We start from the raw sequence: 26,988 nt of genomic DNA, 5'->3' as shown, positions 1-26,988 counted from the left end.
TGTCCTTGGACCAGTGCGGCCTCCATTCCAGCCTCCACCCAGCTTTTCCTAGGCTCGGCTGAGGGATAACATCAGAGTATCCTATTTACTGATAGAGTTAATAATAATGTAAGTGACAAAGGTGCAAACTATGTAACAAAAGTGCTGAATCCGATCTCTAGAGCAGCGATAATTATACGGTGCGCAGATTATGGGCCTCTGCATTGTGACCCTCATATGGTTTATAGCATTTCCTGCTCCTCTATAAATAACAATAGTAATGGACGGACACAAGTAAAATGCTGCTTCCCTGAGTCGTGGGCTCTGGCTCATTAGCGGAGATGGAGTAACCAGGCTTTTAGCGTGTGTTGTGCGCTGAGTAACTCTGCTACATGATGAATCCTGGGAGGCAGCAGTAAATGGCTATAAATATAATAGATGGCTCTTTTCATGTGACGTGACGTGCAGCCTCAGTCTCAGGCCCTTGTGAAGTTGTTTTCCTGGCCCCGGATCTGCCGGCTTTATAATACGCAGCGTAAGCAAAAAAAAAATTTCTCTGATGAAAAAAAAGCCCCTTTAATAACCGGAATCAATCAACATTAGCGCCGCGCGTCTATTGATATTCAGTCCTGCTTTTAGCCCGGTCCCGCTGGAATACGCCGCAATGTTGTACAATGTTTGAAATATTTGCGTGGCGAGCGTTTGATTCGGCACAACATAATCAGAGATTGTTGTGGGCGCCCTGAGACTTCGGTACAAATCACATCTGCTATGCCGAGCCTGAAAGTGCGTCTGACATATCCCCGAGTGAGGTCACAGACTAAGCAGCGCGCCCGGTCTGATTAGTCACAGCGGCCGCCCCATTACCTGCCTCATACTATACACTGAACTCCGCTACGGATGGGGACCAGTCCATCACGTAAGTGTCGGACCAGGGACGGGGATGGCATCCGGCTTCACTTTCCTAAGGTTTTCCATTTCTGTTTTGGCAAACTATACCGGTAACAATAGGCAGGTTTTATTGAGACCTTGGGGCTTATATACTAAGGGTCCCGCGGCCGCATTTTCGTTGGGGATCCCGGCATTTTGGGGATCGTGCCGGGGGTTGTGTCGCACGCGATCGGATTGTGTCGGAGACTGATTCGTACTGAGCGCAGGATTTAAGATTCAAATTGTGTCGCAAGACAATGCACTTACATGCACCGGGAAGAAGCTGAACTCCTGGGACCTGAGCGGGGAAGCGACACATGCAGGATATCGGGGGCACGATCTTAGTGACTCCCTGCACAGCGCATTATACACGGACAATGCACTTACATGCACCGGGAAGAAGAAGGTGAACTCCAGGGACCTGAGCGGGGAAGCGACACAGGCAGGATATCGGGGGCACGATCTTAGTGACTCCCTGCACAGCGCATTATACACGGACAATGAACTTACATGCACCAGGAAGAAGAAGGTGAACTCCAGGGACCTGAGCGGGGAAGTGACACATGCAGGATATCGGGGGCAGGATCTTAGTGACTCCCCGCACAGCGCATTATACACGGACAATGCACTTACATGCACCGGGAAGAAGAAGGTGAACTCCGGGGACCTGAGCGGGGAAGCGACACATGCAGGATATCGGGCGAACAATCTACGTGGATCGCAGAACAGTGCATTATAGTTGGGGAACGCACCTCGGGGATCACGACTCGGGCATGTAAGTAAATGTGCCCCCTTATCTTCTTCCCACACTACATGTGTCCGTGGTCGCGGCTCAGCTTGGTGATATGCTATTGCTTTTATTACTTACTGGAGCGCCCTTCTCCCCGGAAGGCCCTGGGGGTCCTTGAGGTCCTGGTCTTCCTGGTAATCCTATAGGCCCAGCTGGACCTGCAGCTCCTCTCTCCCCGGGAGAACCCTAGAGGAAACAAAGAGCACAACTTGTAACCTGTACCACCGATGTGTTGGATGATCTGGAAAAAGGACTATCATCCAAATAACATCCTAATGGTGTAGCCAACATACATGATGGGGCAGATTTATAGAGCTAAGGTTAGACCTAGTCCTACTCCTGCTACAGTCATGGCCATAAGTTGTGAGAATGATACAAATGGTAATTGTTACAAAGTCTTCGGCATCAGGTGTTATAATGGTAATTTGCATATTCTCCAGAATGTTATAAAGCGTGATCAGCTTAACAGCAATTCATTACAAAGTCAATATTTGCCCAGAAAATGAACTTTTTCCCCCAAAACACATTTCCCCTTCATTGCAGGCGCCTTAGGTGGAGCAGCTGCCATGGTGTCAGTGATGTCTCCAGTAACACAGGTGCGGGGGCTGATGAGGATAGGGCTGGGGACAATGTGTCATGTGTAAGTAACAATCACCACTGGGCAGTATAATAGGAGCAGGTAACATGGTGTCAGTGATGTCTCCAGTAACACAGGTGCGGGGGCTGATGAGGACAGGGCTGGGGACAATGTGTCATGTGTAAGTAACAATCACCACTGGGCAGTATAATAGGAGCAGGTAACATGGTGTCAGTGATGTCCCCAGTAACACAGGTGCAGGGGCTGATGGGGACAGGGCTGGGGACAATGTGTCATGTGTAAGTAACAATCACCACTGGGCAGTATAATAGGAGCAGGTAACATGGTGTCAGTGATGTCTCCAGTAACACAGGTGCGGGGGCTGATGGGGACAGGGCTGGGGACAATGTGTCATGTGTAAGTAACAATCACCACTGGGCAGTATAATAGGAGCAGGTAACATGGTGTCAGTGATGTCTCCAGTAACACAGGTGCGGGGGCTGATGGGGACAGGGCTGGGGACAATGTGTCATGTGTAAGTAACAATCACCACTGGGCAGTATAATAGGAGCAGGTAACATGGTGTCAGTGATGTCTCCAGTAACACAGGTGCGGGGGCTGATGGGGACAGGGCTGGGGACAATGTGTCATGTGTAAGTAACAATCACCACTGAGCAGTATAATAGGAGCAGGTAACATGGTGTCAGTGATGTCTCCAGTAACACAGGTGCGGGGGCTGATGGGGACAGGGCTGGGGACAATGTGTCATGTGTAAGTAACAATCACCACTGGGCAGTATAATAGGAGCAGGTAACATGGTGTCAGTGATGTCTCCAGTAACACAGGTGCGGGGGCTGATGAGGACAGGGCTGGGGACAATGTGTCATGTGTAAGTAACAATCACCACTGGGCAGTATAATAGGAGCAGGTAACATGGTGTCAGTGATGTCTCCAGTAACACAGGTGCAGGGGCTGATGGGGACAGGGCTGGGGACAATGTGTCATGTGTAAGTAACAATCACTACTGGGCAGTATAATAGGAGCAGGTAACATGGTGTCAGTGATGTCTCCAGTAACACAGGTGCGGGGGCTGATGGGGACAGGGCTGGGGACAATGTGTCATGTGTAAGTAACAATCACCACTGGGCAGTATAATAGGAGCAGGTAACATGGTGTCAGTGATGTCTCCAGTAACACAGGTGCGGGGGCTGGTGAGGACAGGGCTGGGGGGACAATCTGTCAGGATTAAGTAACAATCACACCCCTGGACACTTTACAAGGAGGCTGGTGCTTGGAATCATTGTGTCTCTTCTGTTACCCATGGTTATCTCTAAAGAAACACGTGCAGTCATCATTGCACTGCACAAAACTGGCCGCACAGGGAAGAGTATCGCAGCGAGAAAGATGTCACCTCACTCACCGATCTATCGCATCATCAAGGAATCCAAGGAGAGAGGCTCCATTGTTACCAAAAAGGCTCCAGGGGCCCAAGAAGGACCAGCAAGCGCCAGGAGCATCTCTTACAAGTGTCTCAGCTTGGGGATGGGGCTCCCAGCATCGCAGAGCTCAGGAATGGCAGCAGCAGGTGTGAGGCATCTGCACGCACTGTGACACTGCGGAGACTCCTGGAGCAAGGCCTGGTGTCCAGGAGGGCAGCACAGAAGCCGCTTCTCTCCAGGGACCATCAGGGACAGACGGATATTCTGCAGGAGGTGCAGGGAGTGGACGCTGAGGACTGGGGGACAGACGGATATTCTGCAGGAGGTGCAGGGAGCGGACGCTGAGGACTGGGGGACAGACGGATATTCTGCAGGAGGTGCAGGGAGTGGACGCTGAGGACTGGGGGACAGACGGATATTCTGCAGGAGGTGCAGGGAGTGGACGCTGAGGACTGGGGGACAGACGGATATTCTGCAGGAGGTGCAGGGAGTGGACGCTGAGGAATGGGGGACAGACGGATATTCTGCAGGAGGTGCAGGGAGTGGACGCTGAGGACTGGGGGACAGACGGATATTCTGCAGGAGGTGCAGGGAGTGGACGCTGAGGACTGGGGGACAGACGGATATTCTGCAGGAGGTGCAGGGAGTGGACGCTGAGGACTGGGGGACAGACGGATATTCTGCAGGAGGTGCAGGGAGTGGGCGCTGAGGACTGGGGGACAGACGGATATTCTGCAGGAGGTGCAGGGAGTGGACGCTGAGGACTGGGGGACAGACGGATATTCTGCAGGAGGTGCAGGGAGTGGACGCTGAGGACTGGGGGACAGACGGATATTCTGCAGGAGGTGCAGGGAGTGGACGCTGAGGACTGGGGGACAGACGGATATTCTGCAGGAGGTGCAGGGAGTGGACGCTGAGGAATGGGGGACAGACGGATATTCTGCAGGAGGTGCAGGGAGTGGACGCTGAGGACTGGGGGACAGACGGATATTCTGCAGGAGGTGCAGGGAGTGGACGCTGAGGACTGGGGGACAGACGGATATTCTGCAGGAGGTGCAGGGAGTGGACGCTGAGGACTGGGGGACAGACGGATATTCTGCAGGAGGTGCAGGGAGTGGGCGCTGAGGACTGGGGGACAGACGGATATTCTGCAGGAGGTGCAGGGAGTGGACGCTGAGGACTGGGGGACAGACGGATATTCTGCAGGAGGTGCAGGGAGTGGACGCTGAGGACTGGGGGACAGACGGATATTCTGCAGGAGGTGCAGGGAGTGGACGCTGAGGACTGGGGGACAGACGGATATTCTGCAGGAGGTGCAGGGAGTGGACGCTCAGGACTGGGGGACAGACGGATATTCTGCAGGAGGTGCAGGGAGTGGACGCTGAGGACTGGGGGACAGACGGATATTCTGCAGGAGGTGCAGGGAGTGGACGCTGAGGACTGGGGGAAAGGCATTGTCTCTGATGAATCCCCTTTCCGATTGTTGGGAGAAGACAAGGTGAGCGATGCCCCCAGTCCTGTCTCCTGCACCTGTAAAGCCTGCCTGTGACTGCTACGTGATACTTTGTTGCATCCAGATTCCCAGGATTTGTACAGATCGGGTGTAATGCAGCGAGTACATTACATACAGGGACGTCTCCAGCGCTCACATGGTGGGAGGATAATACGCTCTAATTAAACAATTGTAGCCGCTTCACTTCATACGCTATCTTCCATTCCAATTATAATACCCATTTTTCCCAGCACACGTGTAAAATTGCCAATTTAAGTCAAACAATGAGATTGGGAGAAGCGAGTGAGACGGATGATCCCCATTGCACTGGTGAATCCTCCGCACCAATTGCAGTGTAAGAAATGTGGCGTTTTAACCTGTGAATTCATTTGTGCGATCAGTTGATGGCGCCTAATTAATCTCTGGGGTGCAGGGAGCGGCACGGTCACCTGTATGACTTCCATTCATCCCATTATTTACCCATAAATGACGTTATGTCAGCAGCTCCATACAACAATAGTAAGAAGAATGAGCACTTACTGCTGGACCGGGCGGACCTGGGGGCCCCTCATTGCCTTTCAGTCCTGGAGCACCCTGGAAGAGAAGAGAGTCACATCCATCATCTTCCCGTCATACAGAGTATCTCCAGTATCCACAGTCACATCCTGTTACTCACTAAGGGGCCCGGGAGACCTCTTTCACCACTGAAACCTCGTAAACCTGGGGGTCCATCCTTACCAGGCAGACCTGCTGGGCCGGGGTCTCCCTAAAAGAAACCAAAAATTATTATTATTGTTGAAAAAAGTTTTTCTTTAATTGAAGCAATTACTACTGTTTCCTGTTACAGTATAAGGAGTACATGATGGCCGTCTCATCCAACCCTCCCAAATACCTCCCCATACATCTCTCCTAATCTCCTGATACCTCTCCATACATCTCTCCTAATCCCCCGATACCTCTCCATACATCTCTACTAATCCCCTGATACCTCCCCATACATCTCTCCTAATCTCCTGATACCTCCCCATACATCTCTCCTAATCCCCTGATACCTCCCCATACATCTCTCCTAATCTCCTGATACCTCCCCATACATCTCTCCTAATCTCCTGATACCTCCCCATACATCTCTCCTAATCCCTGATACCTCTCCATACATCTCTCCTAATCTCCTGATACCTCCCCATACATCTCTCCTAATCCCCTGATACCTCTCCATACATCTCTCCTAATCCCCTGATACCTCCCCATACATCTCTCCTAATCCCCCGATACCTCTACATACATCTCTCCTAATCCCTGATACCTCTCCATACATCTCTCCTAATCCCCTGATACCTCCCCATACATCTCTCCTAATCCCCTGATACCTCCCCATACATCTCTCCTAATCCCCTGATACCTCCCCATACATCTCTCCTAATCCCCCGATACCTCTCCATACATCTCTCCTAATCCCTGATACCTCCCCATACATCTCTCCTAATCCCTGATACCTCCCCATACATCTCTCCTAATCCCCTGATACCTCTCCATACATCTCTCCTAATCCCCCGATACCTCTCCATACATCTCTCCTAATCCCTGATACCTCTCCATACATCTCTCCTAATCTCCTGATACCTCCCCATACATCTCTCCTAATCCCCTGATACCTCCCCATACATCTCTCCTAATCCCCTGATACCTCCCCATACATCTCTCCTAATCCCCCGATACCTCTCCATACATCTCTCCTAATCCCTGATACCTCTCCATACATCTCTCCTAATCCCCTGATACCTCCCCATACATCTCTCCTAATCCCCTGATACCTCCCCATACATCTCTCCTAATCCCCCGATACCTCCCCATACATCTCTCCTAATCCCCTGATACCTCTCCATACATCTCTCCTAATCCCCTGATACCTCCCCATACATCTCTCCTAATCCCCTGATACCTCCCCATACATCTCTCCTAATCCCCCGATACCTCTCCATACATCTCTCCTAATCCCCTGATACCTCTCCATACATCTCTCCTAATCCCCTGATACCTCCCCATACATCTCTCCTAATCCCTGATACCTCTCCATACATCTCTCATAATCCCCCGATACCTCTCCATACATCTCTCCTAATCCCTGATACCTCTCCATACATCTCTCCTAATCTCCTGATACCTCCCCATACATCTCTCCTAATCCCCTGATACCTCCCCATACATCTCTCCTAATCTCCTGATACCTCTCCATACATCTCTCCTAATCCCCTGATACCTCTCCATACATCTCTCCTAATCTCCTGATACCTCTCCATACATCTCTCCTAATCTCCTGATACCTCTCCATACATCTCTCCTAATCCCCTGATACCTCCCCATACATCTCTCCTAATCCCTGATACCTCTCCATACATCTCTCCTAATACCTCTCCATACATCTCTCCTAATCCCTGATACCTCTCCATACATCTCTCCTAATCCCTGATACCTCTCCATACATCTCTCCTAATCCCTGATACCTCTCCATACATCTCTCCTAATCCCCCGATACCTCTCCATACATCTCTCCTAATCCCCCGATACCTCTCCATACATCTCTCCTAATCCCCCGATACCTCTCCATACATCTCTCCTAATCCCCCGATACCTCTCCATACATCTCTCCTAATCCCCCGATACCTCTCCATACATCTCTCCTAATCTCCTGATACCTCTCCATACATCTCTCCTAATCTCCTGATACCTCTCCATACATCTCTCCTAATCCCCTGATACCTCTCCATACATCTCTCCTAATCCCTGATACCTCTCCATACATCTCTCCTAATCCCCTGATACCTCTCCATACATCTCTCCTAATCTCCTGATACCTCTCCATACATCTCTCCTAATCTCCTGATACCTCTCCATACATCTCTCCTAATCCCCTGATACCTCCCCATACATCTCTCCTAATCCCCTGATACCTCTCCATACATCTCTCCTAATCCCCTGATACCTCCCCATACATCTCTCCTAATCCCCTGATACCTCCCCATACATCTCTCCTAATCCCTGATACCTCTCCATACATCTCTCCTAATACCTCTCCATACATCTCTCCTAATACCTCTCCATACATCTCTCCTAATCCCTGATACCTCTCCATACATCTCTCCTAATCCCTGATACCTCTCCATACATCTCTCCTAATCCCTGATACCTCTCCATACATCTCTCCTAATCTCCTGATACCTCTCCATACATCTCTCCTAATCCCCTGATACCTCTCCATACATCTCTCCTAATCCCTGATACCTCTCCATACATCTCTCCTAATCCCTGATACCTCTCCATACATCTCTCCTAATCCCCTGATACCTCCCCATACATCTCTCCTAATCCCCTGATACCTCCCCATACATCTCTCCTAATCCCCCGATACCTCTCCATACATCTCTCCTAATCCCCTGATACCTCCCCATACATCTCTCCTAATCTCCTGATACCTCTCCATACATCTCTCCTAATCTCCTGATACCTCCCCATACATCTCTCCTAATCCCCCGATACCTCTCCATACATCTCTCCTAATCCCCCGATACCTCTCCATACATCTCTCCTAATCCCCTGATACCTCTCCATACATCTCTCCTAATCCCTGATACCTCCCCATACATCTCTCCTAATCCCCCGATACCTCCCCATACATCTCTCCTAATCTCCTAATACCTCCCCATACATCTCTCCTAATCCCCTGATACCTCTCCATACATCTCTCCTAATCCCCTGATACCTCCCCATACATCTCTCCTAATCCCCTGATACCTCTCCATACATCTCTCCTAATCCCCTGATACCTCCAAATACATCTCTCCTAATCCCCCGATACCTCTCCATACATCTCTCCTAATCCCCTGATACCTCTCCATACATCTCTCCTAATCCCCTGATACCTCCCCATACATCTCTCCTAATCTCCTGATACCTCCCCATACATCTCTCCTAATCTCCTGATACCTCCCCATACATCTCTCCTAATCCCCTGATACCTCTCCATACATCTCTCCTAATCCCCTGATACCTCCCCATACATCTCTCCTAATCCCCTGATACCTCCCCATACATCTCTCCTAATCCCCCGATACCTCTCCATACATCTCTCCTAATCCCTGATACCTCCCCATACATCTCTCCTAATCCCCTGATACCTCCCCATACATCTCTCCTAATCCCTGATACCTCTCCATACATCTCTCCTAATCCCCCGATACCTCTCCATACATCTCTCCTAATCCCTGATACCTCTCCATACATCTCTCCTAATCTCCTGATACCTCCCCATACATCTCTCCTAATCCCCTGATACCTCCCCATACATCTCTCCTAATCTCCTGATACCTCTCCATACATCTCTCCTAATCCCCTGATACCTCTCCATACATCTCTCCTAATCTCCTGATACCTCTCCATACATCTCTCCTAATCTCCTGATACCTCTCCATACATCTCTCCTAATCCCCTGATACCTCCCCATACATCTCTCCTAATCCCCTGATACCTCTCCATACATCTCTCCTAATCCCTGATACCTCTCCATACATCTCTCCTAATCTCCTGATACCTCCCCATACATCTCTCCTAATCCCCTGATACCTCCCCATACATCTCTCCTAATCTCCTGATACCTCTCCATACATCTCTCCTAATCCCCTGATACCTCTCCATACATCTCTCCTAATCTCCTGATACCTCTCCATACATCTCTCCTAATCTCCTGATACCTCTCCATACATCTCTCCTAATCCCCTGATACCTCCCCATACATCTCTCCTAATCCCCTGATACCTCTCCATACATCTCTCCTAATCCCCTGATACCTCCCCATACATCTCTCCTAATCCCCTGATACCTCCCCATACATCTCTCCTAATCCCTGATACCTCTCCATACATCTCTCCTAATACCTCTCCATACATCTCTCCTAATACCTCTCCATACATCTCTGCTAATCCCTGATACCTCTCCATACATCTCTCCTAATCCCTGATACCTCTCCATACATCTCTCCTAATCCCTGATACCTCTCCATACATCTCTCCTAATCCCCCGATACCTCTCCATACATCTCTCCTAATCCCCCGATACCTCTCCATACATCTCTCCTAATCCCCCGATACCTCTCCATACATCTCTCCTAATCCCCCGATACCTCTCCATACATCTCTCCTAATCCCCCGATACCTCTCCATACATCTCTCCTAATCTCCTGATACCTCTCCATACATCTCTCCTAATCTCCTGATACCTCTCCATACATCTCTCCTAATCCCCTGATACCTCTCCATACATCTCTCCTAATCCCCTGATACCTCCCCATACATCTCTCCTAATCTCCTGATACCTCTCCATACATCTCTCCTAATCTCCTGATACCTCCCCATACATCTCTCCTAATCCCCCGATACCTCTCCATACATCTCTCCTAATCCCCCGATACCTCCCCATACATCTCTCCTAATCCCCCGATACCTCCCCATACATCTCTCCTAATCTCCTAATACCTCCCCATACATCTCTCCTAATCCCCTGATACCTCTCCATACATCTCTCCTAATCCCCTGATACCTCCCCATACATCTCTCCTAATCCCCTGATACCTCTCCATACATCTCTCCTAATCCCCTGATACCTCCAAATACATCTCTCCTAATCCCCCGATACCTCTCCATACATCTCTCCTAATCCCCTGATACCTCTCCATACATCTCTCCTAATCCCCTGATACCTCCCCATACATCTCTCCTAATCTCCTGATACCTCCCCATACATCTCTCCTAATCTCCTGATACCTCCCCATACATCTCTCCTAATCCCCTGATACCTCTCCATACATCTCTCCTAATCCCCTGATACCTCCCCATACATCTCTCCTAATCCCCTGATACCTCCCCATACATCTCTCCTAATCTCCTGATACCTCTCCATACATCTCTCCTAATCCCCTGATACCTCTCCATACATCTCTCCTAATCTCCTGATACCTCTCCATACATCTCTCCTAATCTCCTGATACCTCTCCATACATCTCTCCTAATCCCCTGATACCTCCCCATACATCTCTCCTAATCCCCTGATACCTCTCCATACATCTCTCCTAATCCCCTGATACCTCCCCATACATCTCTCCTAATCCCCTGATACCTCCCCATACATCTCTCCTAATCCCTGATACCTCTCCATACATCTCTCCTAATACCTCTCCATACATCTCTCCTAATACCTCTCCATACATCTCTCCTAATCCCTGATACCTCTCCATACATCTCTCCTAATCCCTGATACCTCTCCATACATCTCTCCTAATCCCTGATACCTCTCCATACATCTCTCCTAATCCCCCGATACCTCTCCATACATCTCTCCTAATCCCCCGATACCTCTCCATACATCTCTCCTAATCCCCCGATACCTCTCCATACATCTCTCCTAATCCCCCGATACCTCTCCATACATCTCTCCTAATCCCCTGATACCTCTCCATACATCTCTCCTAATCTCCTGATACCTCTCCATACATCTCTCCTAATCTCCTGATACCTCTCCATACATCTCTCCTAATCCCCTGATACCTCTCCATACATCTCTCCTAATCCCTGATACCTCTCCATACATCTCTCCTAATCCCTGATACCTCTCCATACATCTCTCCTAATCCCCTGATACCTCCCCATACATCTCTCCTAATCCCCTGATACCTCCCCATACATCTCTCCTAATCCCCCGATACCTCTCCATACATCTCTCCTAATCCCCTGATACCTCTCCATACATCTCTCCTAATCCCCTGATACCTCCCCATACATCTCTCCTAATCTCCTGATACCTCTCCATACATCTCTCCTAATCTCCTGATACCTCCCCATACATCTCTCCTAATCCCCCGATACTTCTCCATACATCTCTCCTAATCCCCCGATACCTCTCCATACATCTCTCCTAATCCCCTGATACCTCTCCATACATCTCTCCTAATCCCTGATACCTCCCCATACATCTCTCCTAATCCCCCGATACCTCCCCATACATCTCTCCTAATCTCCTAATACCTCCCCATACATCTCTCCTAATCCCCTGATACCTCTCCATACATCTCTCCTAATCCCCTGATACCTCCCCATACATCTCTCCTAATCCCCTGATACCTCTCCATACATCTCTCCTAATCCCCTGATACCTCCAAATACATCTCTCCTAATCCCCCGATACCTCTCCATACATCTCTCCTAATCCCCTGATACCTCTCCATACATCTCTCCTAATCCCCTGATACCTCCCCATACATCTCTCCTAATCTCCTGATACCTCCCCATACATCTCTCCTAATCTCCTGATACCTCCCCATACATCTCTCCTAATCCCCTGATACCTCTCCATACATCTCTCCTAATCCCCTGATACCTCCCCATACATCTCTCCTAATCCCCTGATACCTCCCCATACATCTCTCCTAATCCCCCGATACCTCTCCATACATCTCTCCTAATCCCTGATACCTCCCCATACATCTCTCCTAATCCCCTGATACCTCTCCATACATCTCTCCTAATCCCTGATACCTCTCCATACATCTCTCCTAATCCCCCGATACCTCTCCATACATCTCTCCTAATCCCCCGATACCTCTCCATACATCTCTCCTAATCCCCCGATACCTCTCCATACATCTCTCCTAATCCCCCGATACCTCTCCATACATCTCTCCTAATCCCCTGATACCTCTCCATACATCTCTCCTAATCTCCTGATACCTCTCCATACATCTCTCCTAATCTCCTGATACCTCTCCATACATCTCTCCTAATCCCCTGATACCTCTCCATACATCTCTCCTAATCCCTGATACCTCTCCATACATCTCTCCTAATCCCTGATACCTCTCCATACATCTCTCCTAATCCCCTGATACCTCCCCATACATCTCTCCTAATCCCCTGATACCTCCCCATACATCTCTCCTAATCCCCCGATACCTCTCCATACATCTCTCCTAATCCCCTGATACCTCTCCATACATCTCTCCTAATCCCCTGATACCTCCCCATACATCTCTCCTAATCTCCTGATACCTCTCCATACATCTCTCCTAATCTCCTGATACCTCCCCATACATCTCTCCTAATCCCCTGATACCTCCCCATACATCTCTCCTAATCTCCTGATACCTCCCCATACATCTCTCCTAATCCCCTGATACCTCCCCATACATCTCTCCTAATCCCCTGATACCTCCCCATACATCTCTCCTAATCCCCTGATACCTCCCCATACATCTCTCCTAATCCCCCGATACCTCTCCATACATCTCTCCTAATCTCCTGATACCTCTCCATACATCTCTCCTAATACCTGATACCTCTCCATACATCTCTCCTAATCTCCTGATACCTCTCCATACATCTCTCCTAATCCCCTGATACCTCCCCATACATCTCTCCTAATCTCCTGATACCTCCCCATACATCTCTCCTAATCTCCTGATACCTCCCCATACATCTCTCCTAATCTCCCGATACCTCCCCATACATCTCTCCTAATCCCCCGATACCTCTCCATACATCTCTCCTAATCCCTGATACCTCTCCATACATCTCTCCTAATCCCCTGATACCTCTCCATACATCTCTCCTAATCCCCCGATACCTCCCCATACATCTCTCCTAATACCTCCCCATACATCTCTCCTAATCCCCTGATACCTCCCCATACATCTCTCCTAATCCCCTGATACCTCTCCATACATCTCTCCTAATCTCCTGATACCTCCCCATACATCTCTCCTAATCTCCCATATGTCCTTTCCATTATATATCCCTCTGTAGAACCTGATAACTCACCTTTGATCCTTCTTTTCCAGCCAGACCAGGTAATCCCTGTTCGCCAGGTGGACCAGGAGGTCCAGGATGGCCTCGTTCACCCATTGGACCAGTCTCTCCAGTTGGACCCTACAAAAAGGTCATAAAAATGAAAGTATATGCAGTTATACGGAGCATAAGTCACGGGTCCCTGAGATTTACTATCTGTCTGGTGCATTTGCTCTTCTACATCAGACAATGATGCCCCAGACTCTGTGCCTGGGGGGCCCTGATCTTATCATGTCATCGTGGAGGGACCAATACTCAGTGTGGTCAGCCCATTAGCCGGGGCCAGGCTCTCGTCCCATATAATGGGTAACTCCTCGGGAGCCTGAGCACAGCTACCGTGTTTCCCCGAAAGTAAGACAGTGTCTTACATTCTTTTTACCCCCAAAAGTCCCACTATGTCTTACTTTCGGGGTATGTCTTATATTGGGAAAAATGTTGATTTTTGTTTTAACCATAAAATTAACATTTATTAACAACCTGAACAGTGTGGAGGGTTATACAGTGTAAGGGGGGGGGGGGGGGGTTTATACAGTGTGGGAGGTTATACAATTTAAGGGGGGGGGGGTATTATACAGTGTGGGAGGTTATACAATGTAAGGGGGGGGGGGGTATTATACAGTGTGGGAGGTTATACAATGTAAGGGGGGGGGTATTATACAGTGTGGGAGGTTATACAATGTAAGGGGGGGGTATTATACAGTGTGGGAGGTTATACAGTGTAAGGGGGGGTATTATACAGTGTGGGAGGTTATACAGTGTAAGGGGGGGGTATTATACAGTGTGGGAGGTTATACAGTGTAAGGGGGGGGGTATTATACAGTGTGGGAGGTTATACAGTGTAAGGGGGGGTATTATACAGTGTGGGAGGTTATACAGTGTAAGGGGGGGGGTATTATACAGTGTGGGAGGTTATACAGTGTAAGGGGGGGTATTATACAGTGTGGGAGGTTATACAGTGTAAGGGGGGGGTATTATACAGTGTGGGAGGTTATACAGTGTAAGGGGGGGTATTATACAGTGTTGGAGGTTATACAGTGTAAGGGGGGGCATTATACAGTGTGGGAGGTTATACAGTGTAAGGGGGGGGTATTATACAGTGTGGGAGGTTATACAGTGTAAGGGGGGGTATTATACAGTGTTGGAGGTTATACAGTGTAAGGGGGGGCATTATACAGTGTGGGAGGTTATACAGTGTAAGGGGGGGGGGTTTATACAGTGTGGGAGGTTATACAATGTAAGGGGGGGGTATTATACAGTGTGGGAGGTTATACAATGTAAGGGGGGGGTATTATACAGTGTGGGAGGTTATACAGTGTAAGGGGGGGTATTATACAGTGTGGGAGGTTATACAATGTAAAGGGGGGGTATTATACAGTGTGGGAGGTTATACAGTGTAAGGGGGGGGGGGTATTATACAGTGTGGGAGGTTATACAGTGTAAGGGGGGGGGTATTATACAGTGTTGGAGGTTATACAGTGTAAGGGGGGGCATTATACAGTGTGGGAGGTTATACAGTGTAAGGGGGGGCATTATACAGTGTGGGAGGTTATACAGTGTAAGGGGGGTATTATACAGTGCAGGTAGGTTATACATTGTGAGTAGGGGCATTATACAGTGCAGGGAGGTTATACATTGTGAGTAGGGGCATTATACAGTGCAGGGAGGTTATACATTGTGAGTAGGGGCATTATACAGTGCAGGGAGGTTATACATTGTGAGTAGGGGCATTATACCGTGCAGGGGGGGGGGTGTTTTAACACAAACCATAGAAGTGTGAAAGCAAACACACTGACACACACACTACATGCATACATTATACATGTAAATAAACATGCACACAATGTTCAAATATTGATCAGGCATCACACCTACATACACATTACACATAAACACAGAACATACATACTTTCCAGTGTCACTGACTGCAGGGCTGAGTAGAGGCTGGTCCAGGCTGACATGTGCTCCCCTGCTCCCCTCCCCCTCCGGGTCCGACTGATGTAGCAGAGTTTAGCAGCTACACAGGAGGGGGAGGAGCTGCTCCAGTAACACAGACTGCAGCAGCACACAGCAGGAAGCTTCTCCCTGGCTCCATGCTGCAGACTCCACACTGTGCAGTGCTGTCTCCTCTCTCCTCATGTGATCGGAGCCTGCACGGAGTAGCTGAGCTCCGGTCACATAATCTTCTATGGGCCAGGAGCTATAGCAGTGACATGAAGAGGCTGCAGCACCGGGCTCCGTCCGCTCTAACTATGTCTTACTTTCGGGGTACGTCTTACATTTGCCTACCCCACTAAAACACCCACTATGTCTTACTATCGGGTAATCCCCCGCCCTACACAATACCATCCCGTGCGGAGCACAGCTAATCCCCCGCCCTACACAATCCCATCCCGTGTGGAGCACAGCTAATCCCCCGCCCTACACAATCCCATCCCGTGCGGAGCACAGCTAATCCCCCGCCCTACACAATCCCATCCCGTGCGGAGCACAGCTAATCCCCCGCCCTACACAATCCCATCCCGTGCGGAGCACAGCTAATCCCCCGCCCTACACAATCCCATCCCGTGCGGAGCACAGCTAATCCCCCGCCCTACACAATCCCATCCCGTGCGGAGCACAGCTAATCCCCCGCCCTACACAATCACATCCTGTGCGGAGCACAGCTAATCCCCCGCCCTACACAATCCCATCCCGTGCGGAGCACAGCTAATCCCCCGCCCTACACAATCCCATCCCGTGCGGAGCACAGCTAATCCCCCGCCCTACACAATCCCATCCCGTGCGGAGCACAGCTAATCCCCCGCCCTACACAATCCCATCCCGTGCGGAGCACAGCTAATCCCCCGCCCTACACAATCCCATCCCGTGCGGAGCACAGCTAATCCCCCGCCCTACACAATCCCATCCCGTGCGGAGCACAGCTAATCCCCCGCCCTACACAATCCCATCCCGTGCGGAGCACAGCTAATCCCCCGCCCTACACAATCCCATCCCGTGCGGAGCACAGCTAATCCCCCGCCCTACACAATCACATCCTGTGCGGAGCACAGCTAATCCCCCGCCCTACACAATCCCATCCCGTGCGGAGCACAGCTAATCCCCCGCCCTACACAATCCCATCCCGTGCGGAGCACAGCTAATCCCCCGCCCTACACAATCCCATCCCGTGCGGAGCACAGCTAATCCCCCGCCCTACACAATCCCATCCCGTGCGGAGCACAGCTAATCCCCCGCCCTACACAATCCCATCCCGTGCGGAGCACAGCTAATCCCCCGCCCTACACAATCCCATCCCGTGCGGAGCACAGCTAATCCCCCGCCCTACACAATCCCATCCCGTGCGGAGCACAGCTAATCCCCCGCCCTACACAATCCCATCCCGTGCGGAGCACAGCTAATCCCCCGCCCTACACAATCACATCCTGTGCGGAGCACAGCTAATCCCCCGCCCTACACAATCCCATCCCGTGCGGAGCACAGCTAATCCCCCGCCCTACACAATCCCATCCCGTGCGGAGCACAGCTAATCCCCCGCCCTACACAATCCCATCCCGTGCGGAGCACAGCTAATCCCCCGCCCTACACAATCCCATCCCGTGCGGAGCACAGCTAATCCCCCGCCCTACACAATCCCATCCCGTGCGGAGCACAGCTAATCCCCCGCCCTACACAATCCCATCCCGTGCGGAGCACAGCTAATCCCCCGCCCTACACAATCCCATCCCGTGCGGAGCACAGCTAATCCCCCGCCCTACACAATCACATCCTGTGCGGAGCACAGCTAATCCCCCGCCCTACACAATCACATCCCGTGCGGAGCACAGCTAATCCCCCGCCCTACACAATCCCATCCCGTGCGGAGCACAGCTAATCCCCCGCCCTACACAATCACATCCTGTGCGGAGCACAGCTAATCCCCCGCCCTACACAATCACATCCCGTGCGGAGCACAGCTAATCCCCCGCCCTAAACAATCACATCCCGTGCGGATCACAGAACGTCAGCGCTACAGAAAGATGTGGGAAATTACAGCAGCAGATAATGTGGTTTTATCCCTGACCCATAACACATTCACAGGGACTTACCTGAGGACCCACCACACCAGGGGGACCCGGGGGGCCGGTCTTTCCTTGGAATCCCTGGAGGTAGGAATAGAGATGGTGAGATGAGGTACAAGCACAGAGATGGAGGAGGCTGCTGTCCGCCATTGTATATATTATATAAGTGACCAGAAGCCAAAATGCACAGGAAAAGGTTCCAGAGAGGACACGGGGGCCACATACTGTTATAGGGGCAGCATCAATGGGCACAGGTAATACTTATGGGGACAAGAGGGGCACTTACCGCTGGCGCTGAAATACAATTAGCAAATGGATGAAAGTTACTGGTTAACATGCAGCAAGCAATGTATAAGATGTCACACAATCTACATATCACAGAGCTGCACTCACTATCCTGCTGCTGGTGCAGTCACTGTGTACATACATGACATTACTTATCCTGTACTGATCCTGAGTTACATCCTGTATTATACTCCAGAGCTGCACTCACTATCCTGCTGCTGGTGCAGTCACTGTGTACATACATGACATTACTTATCCTGTACTGATCCTGAGTTACATCCTGTATTACACCTCAGAGCTGCACTCACTATTCTGCTGCTGGTGCAGTCACTGTGTACATACATGACATTACTTATCCTGTACTGATCCTGAGTTACATCCTGTATTATACTCCAGAGCTGCACTCACTATTCTGCTGCTGGTGCAGTCACTGTGTACATACATGACATTACTTATCCTGTACTGATCCTGAGTTACATCCTGTATTATACTGCAGAGCTGCACTCACTATTTTGCTGCTAGTACAGTCACTGCCGTACACTATAGGAAGTGCGGTGGCTCTTCATGCCCTGACCATCGCCCAAAGTAGCGTGTTGGGCAGAAAACAGCAATCTGCAAAAATTTTCCAGATAACATTATGGGATAGAAGCTTCTGCACCCTACATGTTACTTCTCAGGATTGTATCTGCACCTTGAGCTTTGGCTGCAGCAAGATCTGTGCAATCACCCAGCTCTTAATGGGATTGTCTCACAAAATAGAGAATTACATACTGACCAATCACAAGAACAGGGGTCCGGCAGGTACTGTCTAGGTACTGTCTATGAGATTGGGGGAAATAGATAAGCGTTGTACCCTTGGGGGCAGTGGGACCCCAGTTCTTATGATCAGTGGGGTTCATCTCCATTCAGAATATTATCCTTTATTCTGTGTTTAGGGGGGTCACAGCTGGGGCGGGGACACTCCCATTAAGCTCCAAGCGTGAACAGGCCAGACATGACACATGCTGTGCGGGTGATGTATGGACGCGATGCAGCTGTATAGACAGAAATACTCAATCTCTTCATAGCGCACAAATCTGTTTACTAAGTTTTCATTTCAATTCACCAAAGCAACTTGCAAACACAGCAAATCGATGTCCCAATGTAATCTAACGGAGGACAAGCGCAGCCGCCATCATCATACACTGAGTGCATCGAATCACAGAGTCTGCGAAAGTATCTACCCCCAGGACTGAGGGCGCCTCGGATATCATCGTTACTCTGACCCCACCGGGACAAGCCGGGGATTTCTTTAGACCGCTCCATGTAGCTGAAAAGACATCCACCCGGCAGAAGAAAGATGGGAGACATCTCCTCACCTGCAGGGAGCGCTCTAGAGCAATCTCACCCCCAGTACAAGTCAGATGTAAGGATGAGAGGGGCAGTAGGGTTTACTCACAGTTTCACCTCTCTGGCCGGGGTGCCCGGGGAGTCCGTCTTTCCCTGGTGGACCCTAAAATCATAGAAAGAACATTAGTCAGAGACAAGTGCACATCAGGCTCCGCTGTGAGCATTACAGAGTTGTGTGTTAGTTTTGTGCAGATGATGTTTGGATTATGTGTTAATATTCCTGGATTCATGTAACCTGCATCATTATCACATCATGTGGGGGTCACAGACACGTGATAAGCGGTGCCCACCACGCTGATGGGTGACATTAGTCCTGGCTCATACATGTATATATGGAGGGATGATACACAATGTGTTACACTTACAGGGGGGCCCTTCGGTCCTGGGAATCCAGTGGGTCCTTGAGGTCCGGGTGGTCCCTGTGACAACATAAAGCTGCATTACATTATCGGGTCAGCACAAGATCCGTCCTGGCGGTCACATGCATTTGCGTCCTACTTCAAAGCCAGAGCTGGCCAGCGCGTGGCCGCTTCTACGGAGCCAATGAATGAGGCATTCTGGGTACGACATGCTGCCCGCAGACCCCGTGTTGTCAGATTGGTTTGAGTTCTCGTCTAGTCCATAAAGCCAATGGATCTAGTGTCATGTAAGCAGCGGCTTGTTCTGAGCAATGAAACAGCATGAGAGGGGACGGGGAACGCGGGAACGTATGTCAGGTTAATGCGGCCGGCGAACATGGATCATATGCAATTCAGCCTCTCCAAGATATCACATCCTGGACCGGAACTCAAACTGCCCGTTCTAATGGACTTAGAAGCGGTTCTGACAACACTCTAGAACCCAGCAGCAGTGATTTACAGGGTTCTGCTGTTCCTTGGCACCATGCTGCCAGTACTACCCCAGCTGGCACTGCTCCTATTCAGCCGCATAGCCCTGCAGTCATGCAGACCAACCTCTACCTCAGACCTCACAACATTTGGCTTTGTTGAATCAGAATATTACATTCCAGGCTAAATTGAACATCAATGTCATTAGTAACATGTATACATATATTATCCGGAGCCTGGCAGTGCTCAGCATAATGGTGGCGGATGAGACCCTTCCAGATGGGGTCTGTGTATACATCACTATATAGAAGCTGCTGCTCTAGTGCCTCCACTAGTATTCTATACACAGACAGCATGGCTCCCACGCCTGCAGCCTCTGGGGGTAGGGGATGTGTGATACTTGGATGGACTATGCTTTGCCTGTAATAGTGACTGTAGTGACAAGCTCTCAGGGAATGTTAACATCCAGAATCCTATACAGGGGGTGAATGCCTCTATGGTACGAGGGGCATCAGGGTCACGCTGTATATATTACAGTTACTGGTGGAGGAGGCCATGGCTCCCACTGACACCATCACAGGCTCATGGAGCCAAACATGTCGTTGGGATTTACTAATGTTTCTTAGTTGGATACTTCTTTTTATTAAGTTCATAGATCTGGTCCAACACCTGATATTTAGTTTATACTATATGATGACCTAAGCCAGATCTTACCCTTTCACCAGGAGGACCAGATGGGCCATCCCCTCCGGAGTTACCCTGCAGAGAGAGAGAGAAGACTCTTATTAGGATCTACACGTCTACCAAACACAAATCAGAGCGTACTATTCTATAGACAGCGGAGGGAAAGATCTAACTCTATGGGATCATAGGGATCAATAGCTAGGTTTGCTATGGCATTAACCATTTTAATGGAACAGTCCTCACCTTGGGGCCTGGCTTTCCCGTCGGTCCCCTTGGACCTCTTTCACCACGTGGACCCTTGAAAAGATAAAGAAGCGGTAGGTGAGTACAGCTGTAAGTGCATATTGGGGGTTAAATGCAATATATAAGCCATGAGAGGGGTGGGATCTTACCGTTGGACCTCGTTGCCCCCTTGGACCTGGTTTGCCAGGGGTTCCCTACGAGAAAGAAGAAATAAGATGAATACATTGGACCTCCTCTCCCAGTTCTGGGATTATTAATGGGATATGTTCAGACTTTTCATTTACTTGTAAAAGGACAAACCCTTTAAGGACAAACTTAAAAGAAAAAAAAAAAAACACTTTATTACAAAATAATAAGCTTTCAGTGGTCGTCAGGGAAGTAAATCTCTCGGCAGCAGCCAAGGAATAATAATAAAGCGGTGACATTCAATACTAATTCTTCATCGCTTTTTCTTACCAGCTCAGCGCATTATTATATTGGATTTTCCCCTGTATAATATTACAGGAGATCAGACGCTCCAAGTAAAACCTCTGCCGGGGGATGAAGGAATAGGGCGGATTGTGCCGGCTCATGGGGTACAGTAATGGTGATATTGTGGGTGTGGGGGGACCCGCAGCAGATGATTACAGGGGTGTCAGCGGGTGCTCACAATCTGAGGGGGTGCAGAGGGGGCGCTTACACCTGGGCGCAGGAGCCTTGGTGGCATGTACCACGTGTCTATGGCATGTGGGATATCACTGGGACACAGAAGATATTACAATAGTCACTTACTCTTGCACCTTTCTCCCCATTTGCACCTGGAAAACCGGGAAATCCAATCGATCCCTAAAAGTAACACAAGAACATAATATTATAAATCTGTAGTGCAACAAACCGGGAAAGATCATGGTCATAGACACCACGGCTGAATAACTACAAATCCCAGCATGCCCCACAGATGGAGAGTGAAAGCTTAGGTAGAGTTGTATGTACTGAGCTGCGGATACGCTCAGGTTCCTTCTGCTCCGCTCTTCCTGTAACGTTTTCCCTGTGTTTCCCGCCTTGCAGATGGCGTCTGCTATAATGTATTTAGCGATCAGGAAATGGGGCAGAAAATGTGGCTTGGAGCTGCTGATCAATAACACTTTGTATTCAATCAAAATGATGTAAGAGGATTATCCAGCAATTACATGGAGGCGGCAGATGGATGGCGCAGACCGCAGGACGTTACCTTTGAACCTTGTCTTCCTGGGTAACCTGGTAATCCTGGAACTCCCAGCTTCCCCTACAGAGAAAATACTTGTGGTTATTGATTGTCCAATATAAAATCTTACACAATGCATTTAGTTTGTGGTCACTGCCTTCTCCTTATGTCTGGATGGAAGTGACAAGTCTGAGCGGCTTTCCTTGTTGATACATTTGTGGCGTTTGGTCGTAGTACATTTGCAACTTTTAAAAACAAAAGTCACAATCAGTCACAACTTCCCCATCTGGCGAACTTTGACGGGAGAAAGTTTAGGACAAAAAAAAGTCGTAAATGAGCACAAGCACCGTAAAAAATTCTAAAAAAATTAAAGAAAAAGCCAAGTGTGATACATGTAAAGAGTTAACACCTGAACCATGAATATAAATGTCCCTCTATGATAAGAAAGACTTGACCCAGTTTTATTAAATCTGGTGCTGGAGGATCCGGCGGGTGACAGATGGGGGTAAATAACCGGCTCTATTCTGTACCATGTGATAAATAGCGACATGGGAAGACGCCATCACAGAGGTAATTGTGCGCATTGAGCCGGAGCGGCCGTCTACCTGTCACAGGGAAGGAGATGAATGAAACTCTGGATACGGGAAGATTTCTGCGTCTGAAGTCCCACTCATTATATTGTAACTTCTAGGAATAACTTCTCTCTTCACAAACGCTGCCAAGTGCTGGAAGCCATGAGCGCAGGAGCCAATTACCGCGCAGCCATCTCTGCTCGGCTCCCTGCGCAGGACATCACATGGGAGGGAGACGGGATCCGCAGCATTATCTGTGTCCATGTAATTATTCCCTCATCTACCGTACAGGACGGGAAACTGGGGCAAAGTATGTGACCGATACCAGACATGACGGATCTCACTGTGAACCTGGTCCTGGGGTGGAACATCTTCCTTATATTGTTCTATATTACACCATCAAACTACTTACCTTCTCCCCAGCAGGACCTAGGGGACCGTTCTCTCCGTTAGGACCACCTCGTCCCTTTGGACCTTCAGGGCCATCTTCACCTCTTGGACCAGAGGGTCCGATTTCACCCTGTTGGTACAAGAAGATTTCTAATAGACCTTGAGTCCAGTAATGCAGCAGGTCATGTAGTGTTCCCTGATCCGTGAGCTGCAGCAGCGATCTGATAAATTCACATCCAATAATCCTGAGCATAAGGGACCCATAACTCTATCCAATCACACGGGACAAGGAAACTATTCTGACACACAGGACCCCACTGATCAGGACCTGGAGGCACTGCGCTCCGGGCACACGGGGGAGCCCATGGCACATGACTGGAAGGAGAGACCACAGCAAGATAATACAAAGGAGGATCAGTCATCACATAATGCAGACTGCAGAGCAAGCACAGCAGTGTGAGGTCTGGTTACACATCTCTCCAGGGACAATACATAACACTGGCTGCAGAGAGCACAGAGCACAGCAGTATGAGGTCTGATTACACATCTCTCCAGGGACAATACATAACACTGGCTGCAGGGAGCACAGAGCACAGCAGTATGAGGTCTGATTACACATCTCTCCAGGGACAATACATAACACTGGCTTCAGAGAGCACAGAGCACAGCAGTGTGAGGTCTGATTACACATCTCTCCAGGGACAGTACATAACACAGGCTGCAGAGGGCACAGAGCACAGCAGTGTGAGGTCTGGTTACACATTTCTCTAGGGACAATACATAACACTGGCTTCAGAGAGCACAGAGCACAGCAGTGTGAGGTCTGATTACACATCTCTCCAGGGACAATACATAATACTGGCTGCAGAGAGCACAGAGCACAGCAGTGTGAGGTATGATTACATATCTCTCCAGGGACAATACATAACACTGGCTGCAGAGAGCACAGAGCACAGCAGTGTGAGGTATGATTACACATCTCTCCAGGGACAATACATAACACTGGCTGCAGAGAGCAGAGAGCACAGCAGTGTGAGGTCTGGTTACACATTTCTCTAGGGACAATACATATCACTGGCTTCAGAGAGCACAGAGCACAGCAGTGTGAGGTCTGATTACACATCTCTCCAGGGACAATACATAATACTGGCTGCAGAGAGCACAGAGCACAGCAGTGTGAGGTATGATTACATATCTCTCCAGGGACAATACATAACACTGGCTGCAGAGAGCACAGCAGTGTGAGGTCTGGTTACACATTTCTCTAGGGACAAAACATAACACTGGCTTCAGAGAGCACAGAGCACAGCAGTGTGAGGTCTGATTACACATCTCTCCAGGGACAATACATAATACTGGCTGCAGAGAGCACAGAGCACAGCAGTGTGAGGTCTGATTACACATCTCTCCAGGGACAATACATAACACTGGCTGCAGAAAGCACAGAGCACAGCAGTGTGGGGTATGATTACACATCTCTCCAGGGACAATACATAACACTGGCTGCAGAGAGCACAGCAGTGTGAGGTCTCGTTACACATTTCTCTAGGGACAATACATAACACTGGCTTCAGAGAGCACAGAGCACAGCAGTGTGAGGTCTGGTTGCACATTTCTCCAGGGACAGTACATTACACTGGCTGCAGAGAGCACAGAGCACAGCAGTGTGAGGTCTGATTACACATCTCTCCATGGACAATACATAACACTGGCTGCAGAGAGCACAGAGCACAGCAGTGTGAGGTCTGATTACACATCTCTCCAGGGACAATACATAACACTGGCTGCAGAGAGCACAGACCACAGCAGTGTGAGGTATGATTACACATCTCTCCAGTGACACTACATAACACTGGCTGCAGAGAGCACAGCAGTGTGAGATCTGGTTACACATCTCTCCAGGGACAATACATAACACTGGCTGCAGAGAGCACAGAGAACAGCAGTGTAATGTATGATTACACATTTCTCCAGGGACAATACATAACACTGGCTGCAGAGAGCAGAGAGCACAGCAGTGTGAGATCTAGTTACACATCTCTCCAGGGACAATACATAGCACTGGCTGCAGAGAGCACAGAGCACAGCAGTGTGAGGTCTGGTTACACATTTCTCCAGGGACAGTACATTACACTGGCTGCAGAGAGCACAGACCACAGCAGTGTGAGGTATGATTACACATCTCTCCAGTGACACTACATAACACTGGCTGCAGAGAGCACAGAGCACAGCAGTGTGAGGTCTGATTACACATCTCTCCAGGGACAATACATAACACTGGCTGCAGAGAGCACAGAGCACAGCAGTGTGAGGTATAATTACACATCTCTCCAGGGACAATACATAACACTGGCTGCAGAGAGCACAGAGCACAGCAGTGTGAGATCTGGTTACACATCTCTCCAGGGACAATACATAGCACTGGCTGCAGAGAGCACAGAGCACAGCAGTGTAATGTATGATTACACATTTCTCCAGGGACAATACATAACACTGGCTGCAGAGAGCACAGAGCACAGCAGTGTGAGGTATGATTACATATCTCTCCAGGGACAATACATAACACTGGCTGCAGAGAGCACAGAGCACAGCAGTGTGAGGTATGATTACACATCTCTCCAGGGACAATACATAACACTGGCTGCAGAGAGCAGAGAGCACAGCAGTGTGAGGTCTGGTTACACATTTCTCTAGGGACAATACATATCACTGGCTTCAGAGAGCACAGAGCACAGCAGTGTGAGGTCTGATTACACATCTCTCCAGGGACAATACATAATACTGGCTGCAGAGAGCACAGAGCACAGCAGTGTGAGGTATGATTACATATCTCTCCAGGGACAATACATAACACTGGCTGCAGAGAGCACAGCAGTGTGAGGTCTGGTTACACATTTCTCTAGGGACAAAACATAACACTGGCTTCAGAGAGCACAGAGCACAGCAGTGTGAGGTCTGATTACACATCTCTCCAGGGACAATACATAATACTGGCTGCAGAGAGCACAGAGCACAGCAGTGTGAGGTCTGATTACACATCTCTCCAGGGACAATACATAACACTGGCTGCAGAAAGCACAGAGCACAGCAGTGTGGGGTATGATTACACATCTCTCCAGGGACAATACATAACACTGGCTGCAGAGAGCACAGCAGTGTGAGGTCTCGTTACACATTTCTCTAGGGACAATACATAACACTGGCTTCAGAGAGCACAGAGCACAGCAGTGTGAGGTCTGGTTGCACATTTCTCCAGGGACAG

At 49.5% G+C, this 26,988-nt stretch overlaps 1 protein-coding gene across 7 annotated transcripts in view; it reads right to left on the bottom strand.

Moving 5' to 3' along the window:
* The window catches only part of LOC140078023 (collagen alpha-1(V) chain-like), a 347,730-nt gene that overhangs the window by 39,754 nt on the left and 280,988 nt on the right, over positions 1 to 26,988 (bottom strand). For all 7 annotated transcript variants that reach the window (XR_011849878.1, XM_072125797.1, XM_072125796.1 and 4 more), the window contains 13 exons: positions 23,749 to 23,856; positions 22,792 to 22,845; positions 22,353 to 22,406; positions 21,731 to 21,775; positions 21,582 to 21,635; positions 21,369 to 21,413; positions 20,193 to 20,246; positions 19,877 to 19,930; positions 18,181 to 18,234; positions 14,069 to 14,176; positions 5,884 to 5,973; positions 5,748 to 5,801; positions 1,778 to 1,885 (listed from right to left, as the gene is read on the bottom strand). Coding sequence is in view for 6 of the 7 variants with exons in the window: in XM_072125797.1 (XP_071981898.1) it covers positions 1,778 to 1,885; positions 5,748 to 5,801; positions 5,884 to 5,973; positions 14,069 to 14,176; positions 18,181 to 18,234; positions 19,877 to 19,930; positions 20,193 to 20,246; positions 21,369 to 21,413; positions 21,582 to 21,635; positions 21,731 to 21,775; positions 22,353 to 22,406; positions 22,792 to 22,845; positions 23,749 to 23,856 (882 nt within the window). In the remaining variant the exon portion in view is untranslated. The remainder of the gene's footprint in view (positions 1 to 1,777; positions 1,886 to 5,747; positions 5,802 to 5,883; positions 5,974 to 14,068; positions 14,177 to 18,180; positions 18,235 to 19,876; positions 19,931 to 20,192; positions 20,247 to 21,368; positions 21,414 to 21,581; positions 21,636 to 21,730; positions 21,776 to 22,352; positions 22,407 to 22,791; positions 22,846 to 23,748; positions 23,857 to 26,988) is intronic.

The sequence above is a fragment of the Engystomops pustulosus genome, chromosome 9 (assembly GCF_040894005.1).
Source record: "Engystomops pustulosus chromosome 9, aEngPut4.maternal, whole genome shotgun sequence".
Taxonomy (NCBI): Eukaryota; Metazoa; Chordata; class Amphibia; order Anura; family Leptodactylidae; genus Engystomops; species Engystomops pustulosus.
This window is presented reverse-complemented; position numbering and strand designations above follow the sequence as displayed.